Here is a 10,939-nt window from a genome sequence, read left to right as displayed (position 1 = left end):
TGCCCCAGGGCTCTGTTCTGGGCCCAGTGCTCTTCAATATCTTCATCAATGATTTGGATGAGGGGATAGATGGGGAACTCATCAAATTTGCAGACGACACCAAGCTGGCAGGAATAGCCAATACTCCAGAAGATAGGCTTAAAATACAGGAGGATCTGGACAGACTCGAACACTGGGCGCTATCTAACAAAATGAAATTCAATGGTGAAAAAAGTAAGGTTCTGCATTTAGGCAGGAAAAACCAAATGCACAGGTATAGCATAGGTGGTACCTTGCTCAATAGTAGTAACTGAGAGGGATCTCGGAGTCCTAGTAGACAATCACTTTAATATGAGCCAGCAGTGTGCTGCAGCTGCCAAAAAAGCCAACACATTGGTACGCTGCATTAACAGAGGGATAGAATCAAGATCACGTGAAGTACTAATTCCACTTTGCAATGCCTTGGTAAGGCCACACCTGGAATACTGCATCCAGTTTTGGTCACCACGATGTAAAAAAGATGTTGAGACTCTAGAAAGGGTACAGAGAAGAGCAACAAAGATGATTGGGGGACTGGAGGCTAAAACGGAACGGTTGCTGGAATTGGGTATGTGTAACGAAGAAAAGGGTGAGGGGTGACATAGCAGTGTTCCAATATCTCAGGGGCTGCCACAAAGAAGAGGGAGTCAAGCTATTCTCCAAAGCACCTGAAACCAGGACAAGAAGCAATGGGTGGAAATTAGTCAAGGAGAGAAGCAACCTAGAACTAAGGAGAAACTTCCTGACAGTTAGAACAATTAACCAGTGGAACAACCTGCCTCCAGAAGTGATGAATGCTCCAACACTGGAAGTTTTTAAGAAGAAACTGGACAGCCATTTGTCTGAAATGGTATAGGGTTTCCTGCCTGAGCAGGGGGTTGGACGAGATGACCTCCAAGGTCCCTTCCAACTTATTATTTTAAAAAACCCACAGAAAGGCTAGACTTGCACACCAGCATTTGGAATATTAGAATGCCTTGAGTATAAAAGAAATGCAAGAAATACCAAAGGAGTGGAATGATTAACTGTCAGGATAAGCTATCCCATAACTGCTGAGGCTGAATTCAAAGAAAATAGTTTTGGAAGAGCAATCTTAAATATCAGCCCACATAGTTCAGTAAAATCACCGAGTTCAGGTCAGTGAATTTCCAATATCTTTTTGGTAAGGCAACAATAGTTGGCAAGAGAAAATTCTTAGTTATGTATTACCCAATAAGACAGTGTTTCTCCATAAGAGGATGTTGCAACTTGAGGTTGATAGATGGTCACAATTATCCTACATGGTATGTGGGTTCTGCATCTGGTGCATGGAGGCACCAGCTTCAGTCATTACTTGAAAACATACTTCGAATCCCAAACCAATAGTTCAGGAACCTAATCTGTCCCACAACTTGAGGAAAACTAAATTGTTCCTCGAAAACAAAGAAAAGACCAAACCTAAGACAATTTGCCTAGTGATAAAGCTGTCATGGTGATTTTGAGAAGGAACAATATATTATCGGTTGGATCAGGAGGAGAGTCTGGTCTTTATTTTCCTTCAATAGATTCAATAGTTTATTTTTATTACAGTAGTATACAAGTCAAGTCTAGCAGAGCCAATACCAATTAAAGTCATTCACACCATTTGTGATTCATATATCAATCCATATACCAATACTATTTCTAAAGGAGAGTGAAATATTTATTAATAGTTTAAAATTCTGTACATAAAGCAATAGATTGGAAGGGAGTTGGATGAAACTCAGCGAATTCCTTGATGGATAATGCTGGTTTTAGTACTGCTCTCTTTTTCCTTCTTACGTGCTGGGTCCAACTCAAAGCAGCGCCAAAGCCTCAGTGTTTCATCTGCTGCTGCTGAAGCAACTGTGGTTCCATCTGGGCTCATAGTTAAGCTTAGGACCCTAGCAGTGTGACCTAAGAAAATATATATTACAAATGATTGTAAATAATAACTGGTAATCTATTCAAGTTGACAAAGGAACTTTTTCTTTGTGGAACTGAGTACCATAATATGTAGGTTAAGTTAATCCAATTTAGGAAAAGCCATCATTTTGGCCATTGGCATATTTGAAATTTTAGGAGCAAAATAAAGTCACATGCATGTACAAAAGAGCTGCTACAGTGAACACAATCAAATTTAAAACATAAATTTACCAGAAAAGAAAATAGCCATTAGTATGCTGTGGGATGTTTTTTGGGCTCAAGGACAATTTTGTAAATATGTGTAAAGATTTGTGCTGATGCCAGTGTTCTGTAATTATATAAAAATCTTTAAAAAGTGAGACAGGGATGCCGTTAGGTATCGATATTATTGATACACACTGATGTTCATGGGCTTCATAGTACCTTCATTTATGTAACCAGTATTTCCACAATGTGTCTTACCTTTCAACTCCGTGACCTTTGACATAGATGGGTATTTCCACACTACCAGTTGGTTTTGAGCAAAGCCATGGCCAGACACAAGTTCTTTGTAGTTTGTAGACCATAGTATAGCACAGACCTATTAATACCAGAAAAAACATCCAATAAATATTGACTGGATATAACCTTATGTAGAAAGAAAAATGCAGCATGTTAAATTTAGACTGTTGAAATAATCTATCTTTCTACGAAATGTATTAAGCAAACCTACCTGGGACTGTGCATCTACTGCGTTGAGGCAACTCCCAGAGCACACATTCCAGATCCTTATGTGGCGATCACTTGTTCCACCTCCTGTAGCCAGCACATTGGATTGCCATGGACTCCAAGCCACAGCCTAAGGAAAAAAGTTTACTATTGTTACCCTTCTCTGTGATTAGAAATACTGTTTGCAAACTACAGATAGTCCTCATTTTTTACCACATTTGGGACAGGCAAACTGGGCCATTAAGCAAAGATGCTCCTAAGTAAAATTGCAATTGTGGTCTTACTTCAGTTTTTCTGTTTTACAGACCTTTGAAGGTCGCAAAGTTACTTTTTCATTACAATCGTAACTACAAATGGTTGATAAGTGAGGCAGTTGCTAAACAAGGACTATAACTTAAGAAGCTCTATTAAAATGCTATCATTTTAATTTCTTGTCATGGTTATTTAACAAATTGTCACTCTTGTGCTGTCAGAACCTGAAAGTGGCTACCATTTTGAACTAAAAATCACAACTCACAATCAAGATTTGTTTACTGTATTACAAATTTCAATTTCCAAGAGAACCTAAATTACCATGGTTTGGATTCACACCACACTGCAAGCTCTAGAATTTGTTTAAAGAGCTAACCAAATGACCATTAATTGAGCTTTATACCATATAATTTTGTACCAATAGATGTATGTCTACTATCTAAATGCAGATATGTACTTACCTTAACAGCTCCCTGATGTTGTGTAAAAGTCTGCACAGGACGTGGTGACCAGTTGTCCCCTTGAGCAATTGACCATATGTTTACAAGATTATCATTGCCTCCACTGGCCAAGTAACGGCCATCAGGTGCCCATTTTAGCCCACATACTTCTTGTGTATGACCAGCAAGTGTTGCCACATGGTGTTCTGCCACACGGACATCATGATGATGTATGTGACCAGTCCGTGATCCACTGTAAGGGAAAATTAGCATATTCTCTTATATCAAATATACCAGAAGGCCAATGTAATATATTTTCTCTTCACTATGAAATTTATAAGCCACATGACCATCAGTGCCCACGAGATCTATTGCTTAAAAATTATTACCTGGACAGGATGTAGCTATTCCAACTCAAAGAACTCACACGGGATGAATGACTGACCATATTTCGTAGACGCTTTTTCTGCTGGATGTCCCATAACTAAATCAATATAAACAGAGTCCAAATACCCAACCATGTTAATTTTTATTGTCTCATGGAATACAGCCCAAGTGATAAAATGCACAAGGCTGTTCCACTTGTTACTAACGTATTTCATCTCAGATATGTAGAAATGAATCAAATCATGACCATAAGGACTATCAAAGGAAGCAGCTCATAGTTTTCCAATCCGAAATGTAACAAGCTCACATTGGTTTAAAACCCAAAGGTATCTCAGAAATTTCCCCCAAAAGAGAATTTAACTTGCTTTAATAAAAGGTTTTTTATTCTCTGCCCCATTGCCAGAATATAGGTTAGCAATATGCACAGAGGTCATTAAACACAGCCTCAGTTGCCTCACCTGGACCTCAGCATTACTTGTGCCAATTGCAAGGTAATTTCCTTCTTTGATCCATGAAACAGAAGAGATGTAGTCATCAGGGTTTTCCATTTGCATGAGCTGGATTATTTCTCTGGAATCATAATTCCATAGATACACCGATTTATCCAGAGCCACGGCCAAAAAGTTGAGGGAGCTCCAATCAATTAAGTTCAGATCTAAATGAGAAAAATACACACTAGTTTGGAAACATAAAGCCAAGTCAAGATACAATCCCTTCCTGCCTCCATGGTAGCCATATCCAATACAATATGGGGGCATAATTCTTTCAAAGGCAGCTGTAATATGGCAGAGCAGATAGGTATCCTCTGCACTTTGGAACAAAGTTTCATTAAAATTAAACTCCAAATCTATGGCTGCTTACAGTAATCATTTCGAATATCCGGGGCATCTAGAATCCGCTCTGACACAGAGGCTATATATCTATTTATCTTCCTTGTGGAACCTGGTGTGCTCTTCTGGCTATAAAGCACTTTGAGATTATTCTGGTATCCTGGAAAAGAGGAAACATAATTATCAGCATAAATCAAGAAAAATTCAATGTTCCTATAATTCCAAGCTAACAGGGTCAATGGAAATTTTGGGAAATGGGAGTCTCTATTTAGAGAGCTCTAGCTGGATTTCTTTCAATAGAGACATCAGTCTTAACATATCCAACAGGCAATACATTAGATAAGAATGTAAGAGATACTATAGAGTTTATTTTATAGGGCAGTGAAGGATTGCATTATGAGAAAGTCAAGTTTTGTTCTTTTTTAAACAAACTGAACACAAACTAATTCAAGTTAGCATCACTGCTGTTACTCAGAAAATGCAAAAAGGGCTGCTTTTTCCAGTGTGGTTCTAAATAGTGACTTGAAAAAAAAAGATAAAGAAGCTTGTAAAAAAGTCTATAGTTGTCAGCTTGCTAACTGAACATCCCTACACCAGGGGTGTCAAACTGCCAGCCTGCGGGCCCGATGCATCATTCAGAAGCCACGCCCACCCCATTGCCGGCAATGGCAAAACCATCCCAACATGTCGTGCAACGTCACGTGACGTCACGAGTTTGACATGTCTGCCCTAGACTAATTCCCATTAAAACACAAACATAGATCAATGGAATCAATTTGAATGAACTGGATTATGGACCACTGCAATACCAGTTTAGAAGCCAGTTATTATGGATAGGAGCTTTTATCCACAAGGGATGCATCTGGAAACCCACCATGCACTTCACTTTTCAATTTATTCTTGTGTTGAATAAGCCCAGTGCAGACTTACCTTCAGGGGCATTCTGAGGTTTTCCACTTAGTCGCAGGATTTTTGCCTCTTCAACATCAAAACCATTAAGATTCATTGCCCAGGCTTTCTGATACTCCTTGGAGGGGGGAAAAACACTATAAGAATTCAATAATACTGTACTTGATCACAGAGAATGCAGTCACTGTACCAGACATTTAAACTCTACCTTCTTGGTGGGTGTCTCCTCAGATGATTCCTCTTTAGTTAAGAGAAAATTGGCCACATCCATTTGCATAGCACTACGATTAGGGATGTATCTATCACCTCCAGTTTTGTTTGGAGTATTTTGTGATTTGGAACCAGACTTGCCTGCAAAACATAGATTTCATTAATCTGAATCCCCTCAGGTGATTGCTAGCCTGAGAACAAGATACTTCTATTGTTATCTCACAGGGTCATTAAGATAAACATACATCTCCAGCACTGGAAAACAAATTGGAGAAATAGAGAACAAAGAGTTGGCACTTAATGTCTGATTTCATCTCATACAGTGATGTTTATCCTCCCACTGGCTACAAAATACACCTTACCTGGTGTTCTGGAAGGTGTCTTGCTGGTACTACGAGGCCTGTTAGCTGGTTTCATAGGTGAAGGAGCTGCAGCATCTGAGGCAGTTCCAGTGCTGGGAGCAGCACCATCCTTAGCCTTCCGCTGCCATCGTGCAGGAGGGACATTTGGTATTGGGGCATCAAGTTTCAACAGCCCGTGCAAATCACTCTCAAACAGAAACTGTGCCATAGGGATACAGTGCTGTATAATCAGAGCCAGGGAAAAAGTAGGTAAGTTGATCTCAGATAAGGAAGGACGGTAGACAAGAACATCAGGAGAATGGACCTACTGTATCCGCATCCACAGGACGGCTATAGGTTCACACATCCTGTTCCAGAATAACAAACGAGATAAGATTCAGGTGACCCGAATGTAGTCCTTAAAAGCACAAGTGGCAAGAAAAGACTATCCTCCTTTTCTTGAATATTTTGCTTTCTACCTGACTTCCCTCACGCAAAGGGGGGAAATAGCTCAACAGGGTGGAGCTTGCTTTGCACTTTACGGTTTATCTTCTGGAGGTTTAACCAGCAAACGTATTGCAATAAGACAAAACAGTGATTTTTCTCTTATTGCGATACGTTTGCTGATTCAAAGCAGCATGCTTTCTTCCTCATACAATTTCTGGGTCTGTTTCTGGCACTGGGAGGGGGTGGGGTGGTCGGGGGGAAACACTTCGTGCACCGCGGCAGAATACGTTGCAAGAAATATTGGGCAGAGAAACCAGAGGGCCGGAAGAAATCGAGAAGCAGAAAAAAAACCAAAAACAAAAACGCTTTTAGGATCCTAAAAAAATTCGACTCGGCAGAACCTCTTACTTACCACTGCTCTGATTCCAACCTTTCCGGCTCCTTCCGCCATTCAGGATTTAAACTTCCCACTTTGTTTAACTATTGGTCATTTCGAACTTAACGTCCGCCGGATGACTTACGGCTCGCCGGCCTTACTTTGCTCTCATTGGCCCCTGAATGTAGGTGGGTGTGGCTTCGCTACCAAAGGTTTCTCTGGATGGTTAGTTGTCTTGGATGGTTCCTTTATGATTTACGTTGTCGTAACGGGGAAGTGGCGTGCAAAAGGTTTCAGCCGATGCTCGGGGTGGGGTGGGGAGGGGGAGGGGGAACGTTTCCATGGCGTTTGACGCTATAATTAAAAATATTCTTAGTTGAGCGTTCAAACGCTAGCAAAAAACGGCTGTAGCTCGGTGCTTAGGGAGACGCAGGTCAGACGGAAGCCGCAAGAAATTAGTTTTATTGGATTGGCAAGCCTAAACTGATGTAAACCTTTCTGCTAAGCAATTCAAGTGGCAAGATCGGAGAAAGGAGTGTTCTAAAGATTTATGGAAAGAGGCTCGTTTTCATGAGACGTTATACCAGGGGTAGGCAACCTCGGCTCTTTTATGACTCATGGACTTCAACTCCCAGAATTCCTGAGTCAGCTATGCTGACTCAGGAATTCTGGGAGTTGAAGTCCATGAGTCATAAAAGAGCCGAGGTTGCCTACCCCTGAGCTATACCATAAGATACTGCTCATCCTCTCTCTACGGTTAACGGAGCTCATCTGCGCTCCCAAGTTTATTTATTTATTTTATTTATTTATTATTTATTATTGGGACTTATATGCCGCCCTATCTCCCAAAGGACTCAGGGCGGCTAACAACAGTAACATATAATAAATACAGAAGTTAAGATAAAAATTAAAATTAAAGGCCTCTGTACAATAAATTAAAATTAAAATAAATTAAAAGTTAGAGTTAAAAATTAAAAACATAATTAAAATCCCTGTCGTCAGTCCAGGTCAGCCTGATGGAAAAGAATTGTTTTAAGGCCGCGGTGAAAGGACCGGAGATCTGGTTGGTTCCATAGGGCTGGTGCTCCCACAAAGAAGGCCCTCCCCCTGGGGGTCGCCAGTTGACATTGTCTAGCCCAGGGGTCGGCAACCTCGGCTCTTTTATGACTCGTGGACTTCAACTCCCAGAATTCCTGGCTCAGGAATTCTGGGAGTTGAAGTCCACGAGTCATAAAAGAGCCGAGGTTGCCGACCCCTGGGCTAGACAATGGCACCCTGAGGAGGCCCTCTCTGTGTGAGCATACTGGGTGATGGGAGATCGTTCCCAGCAGCAGACAGTCCTGCAAATATCCCGGGACTAAGCCATGTAGGGCTTTATAGTAAGTACCAGCACCTTAAATCTCACCCGGAGGGCAACTGGTAACCAATGCAGCTCACGCAGGAGGGGTGTAATATGGGAGTATCGGGGTGCTCCCATCACTACCCGTGCAGCCGCATTCTGCACCAGCTGAAGCCTCCGGGTGGTCTTTAAGGGCAGCCCCATGTAGAGAGCATTGCAGTAATCTATACGGGAGGTAACAAGTGCATGGGTGACTGTGTGTAGGGCATCTCGGTCCAGGAAGGGGTGTAACTGGCGTACCAGGCGAATCTGGGCAAATGCTGTGGGTCTGGGCAAAAGTTGTGGGTCTCCTGCCTTAATCTACGAGGCTAGAGCCTTTTCGTGTTCCGAGGAATGAAGATATGTCCTGAAATGGACACCTAAAATAGGTTTTTAATTTCGAAAGTCAGTTTGCTCAATTTTTTATTGGTGACCAGTAGCATCAGAATCTGCACCCTCTATTTGCAGGAAAAGACCCAAATAGGTAGTACTGTACAGTAAAGAAGCTGTTTAGCAAATGCAGTTTTCAACTCAGCTATTTGGAAAATGGATCCCATCAAAAGAAGTGCTCTGAGGCAGATACCCTGCAGTCCTTCAGATGTTGCTGAATTATTTCCAGGTGCTTTTGCTAGCAGGCTTGATAGTGAGAGATGCTGGAGGTTGTAGTTCACCAACTTCAGATGAACAAGGTAACATTATTTGCTATATGTTACTTTTTAAAGCATTATTCTGAATTCTCTTACAAAAATGCTCCATGTTCTGCCTCTTGTACTTTGATTAGTACATTTGATGCTTCCCTTAATCTTGGATGCATTTTTCAAAATGCATTTTCAAAGATTTAAATATAATCTGGGAGTTCCAGACTCATGACTCCTGCTTAAAGAGCAGGTGGCAGTCTTGACCAGGAGGCCCTTTGTGCAACTGCAGGTTTTGCACCAGTTACACCCTTTCCTGGACCAAAAATCCCTTCTCAGAGTCAGCCGGGCCCTCCCATCTTGACTATTGAAACACCCTTGAAAAATATCCATAAGCTTCAATACATTCAAAATGCATGCATGGTTTTCTGCAGGCCTGATTGGTTCAAAATTGGGAAAGGAGTCCGGCAAGGCTGTATACTGTCACCCTGCCTGTTTAACTTATATGCAGAGCACATCATGAGAAAGGCAGGGCTAGATGAATCAAAAGTTGGAATTAAGATTCCCGGGAGAAATATCAACAACCCAAGATATGCAGATGATACCACTCTAATGCCAGAAAGTGAAGAGGAACTAAAGAGCCTCTTGTTGCGAGTGAAGAAGGAGAGTGCAAAACTTGGGTTGAAACTTAACATTAAGAAAACCAAGATCATGGCATACAGCCCTCTCAATTCCTGGCAGATAGATAGGGAAGAAATGGAGGTAGTGACAGATTTTATTTTCCTGGGCTCCAAGATCACCGCAGACGGGGACTGCAGCCAAGAAATTAAAAGACGCTTCTGGGGAGGAAAACCATGGCGAATCTAGACAGCACACTAAAAAGCAGAGACATCACCCTGTCAACAAAAGTGTGTATAGTCAAGGCTATGGTCTTCCCAATTGCAATGTATGGCAGTGAAAGTTGGACCATAAGAAAGGCTGAGCGCCAAAGAATTGAGGCCTTTGAACTATGGTGCTGGAGAAGACTCCTGCGAGTCCCTTGGACTGCAAGGTGATCAAACCGGTCAGTCCTAGAGGAGATCAACCCTGACTGCTCTTTAGAAGGTCAGATCTTGAAGTTGATACTCAAATACTTTGGCCACCTAATGAGAAGGAAGGACTCACTGGAGAAGTGTCTAATGCTGGGAAAGATTGAGGGCAATAGAAGAAGGGGACGACAGAGAATGAGGTGGCTAGAAGGAGTCACTGAAGCAGTAGGCGTGAGCCTAAATGGACTCCAGAAGATGGTAGACGACAGGAAGGCCTGGAGGAACATTGTCCATAGGGTTGCGATGGGTCAGACACAACTTCGCAACTAACAACAACAACAAGCTGTGCAATATGGATCAACTGAGAACAGCATTGGCTCTGATTCAAGATGCTAGTTGTCACTTCAAAGCCCTACATGGCTTGGTACCAGGTTATTTGAAGGACCATCTTTTCGCAATCAAATCTACTTAATCCACCAGAGCAGGGAGGCAGGGAATTCTACGTGTCCCCTCCTAAGGAGGTCCATCTAGTGCAGACATGTCAAACACAAGGCCCGGGGGCCGGATTCGGCCTGCGAAGTGGTTTCATGTGGCCTGCAAAGCCATCCTGGAAACAGTGAGGGAACGGCCCCCACTGCCTTGGCCCTGAGACCCTCCTTCTGCCAGAGACCCTCAGATCTGTCCCACTCCTGCCCAGGCCCCCATAGGCACCCTTGATGCGAACGATGTAGAGCTGGCCATGCCCACCCAGTAGGCCATACACACTTTAGCCACGCCCACCCAATAGGCCACACCCACCCAGTAGGCCATGCCCACCTGGCCCCTTGAGGGCAACTGCAGTGCTGATGCGGCCCTCAATGAAATTGAGTTTGACACCCCTGATCTACTGGAACCAAGAAGGGCCTTCTCCATGGTGGCTCCCTTCCATTGGAACATCATCATCATTGTTGTCATCAGGGAATGAAGGGTTATTGCTGTTTGATTGCTTTTGGTTGTTTTTATACTGTGTTTTTTAACCTTTATATTTTTAAATCAATAAATACATTTCTGGGACAAC

At 42.3% G+C, this 10,939-nt stretch overlaps 1 protein-coding gene across 1 annotated transcript; it reads right to left on the bottom strand.

The window, feature by feature from the left end:
• Positions 1-218: 218 nt before the first annotated feature.
• On the bottom strand, positions 219-7,130 carry CDC20 (cell division cycle 20). Its single transcript, XM_083359283.1, has 11 exons — positions 6,878-7,130; positions 6,040-6,386; positions 5,676-5,818; positions 5,489-5,585; positions 4,590-4,718; positions 4,187-4,383; positions 3,731-3,825; positions 3,363-3,594; positions 2,654-2,779; positions 2,404-2,521; positions 219-1,932 (listed from the first exon to the last, which is right to left on the bottom strand). Exons 2-11 carry the CDS (start codon positions 6,245-6,247, stop codon positions 1,760-1,762), a joined length of 1,518 nt encoding a protein of 505 aa, XP_083215409.1. The 5' UTR covers positions 6,248-6,386; positions 6,878-7,130; the 3' UTR covers positions 219-1,759.
• Positions 7,131-10,939: the final 3,809 nt, after the last annotated feature.

The sequence above is a fragment of the Vipera ursinii genome, assembly GCF_947247035.1.
Source record: "Vipera ursinii genome assembly, chromosome: 3".
In the NCBI taxonomy this organism is placed as follows: Eukaryota; Metazoa; Chordata; class Lepidosauria; order Squamata; family Viperidae; genus Vipera; species Vipera ursinii.
The sequence above is the reverse complement of the archived record's forward strand: the minus strand, read 5'-3'. Positions and strand labels throughout refer to the sequence as shown.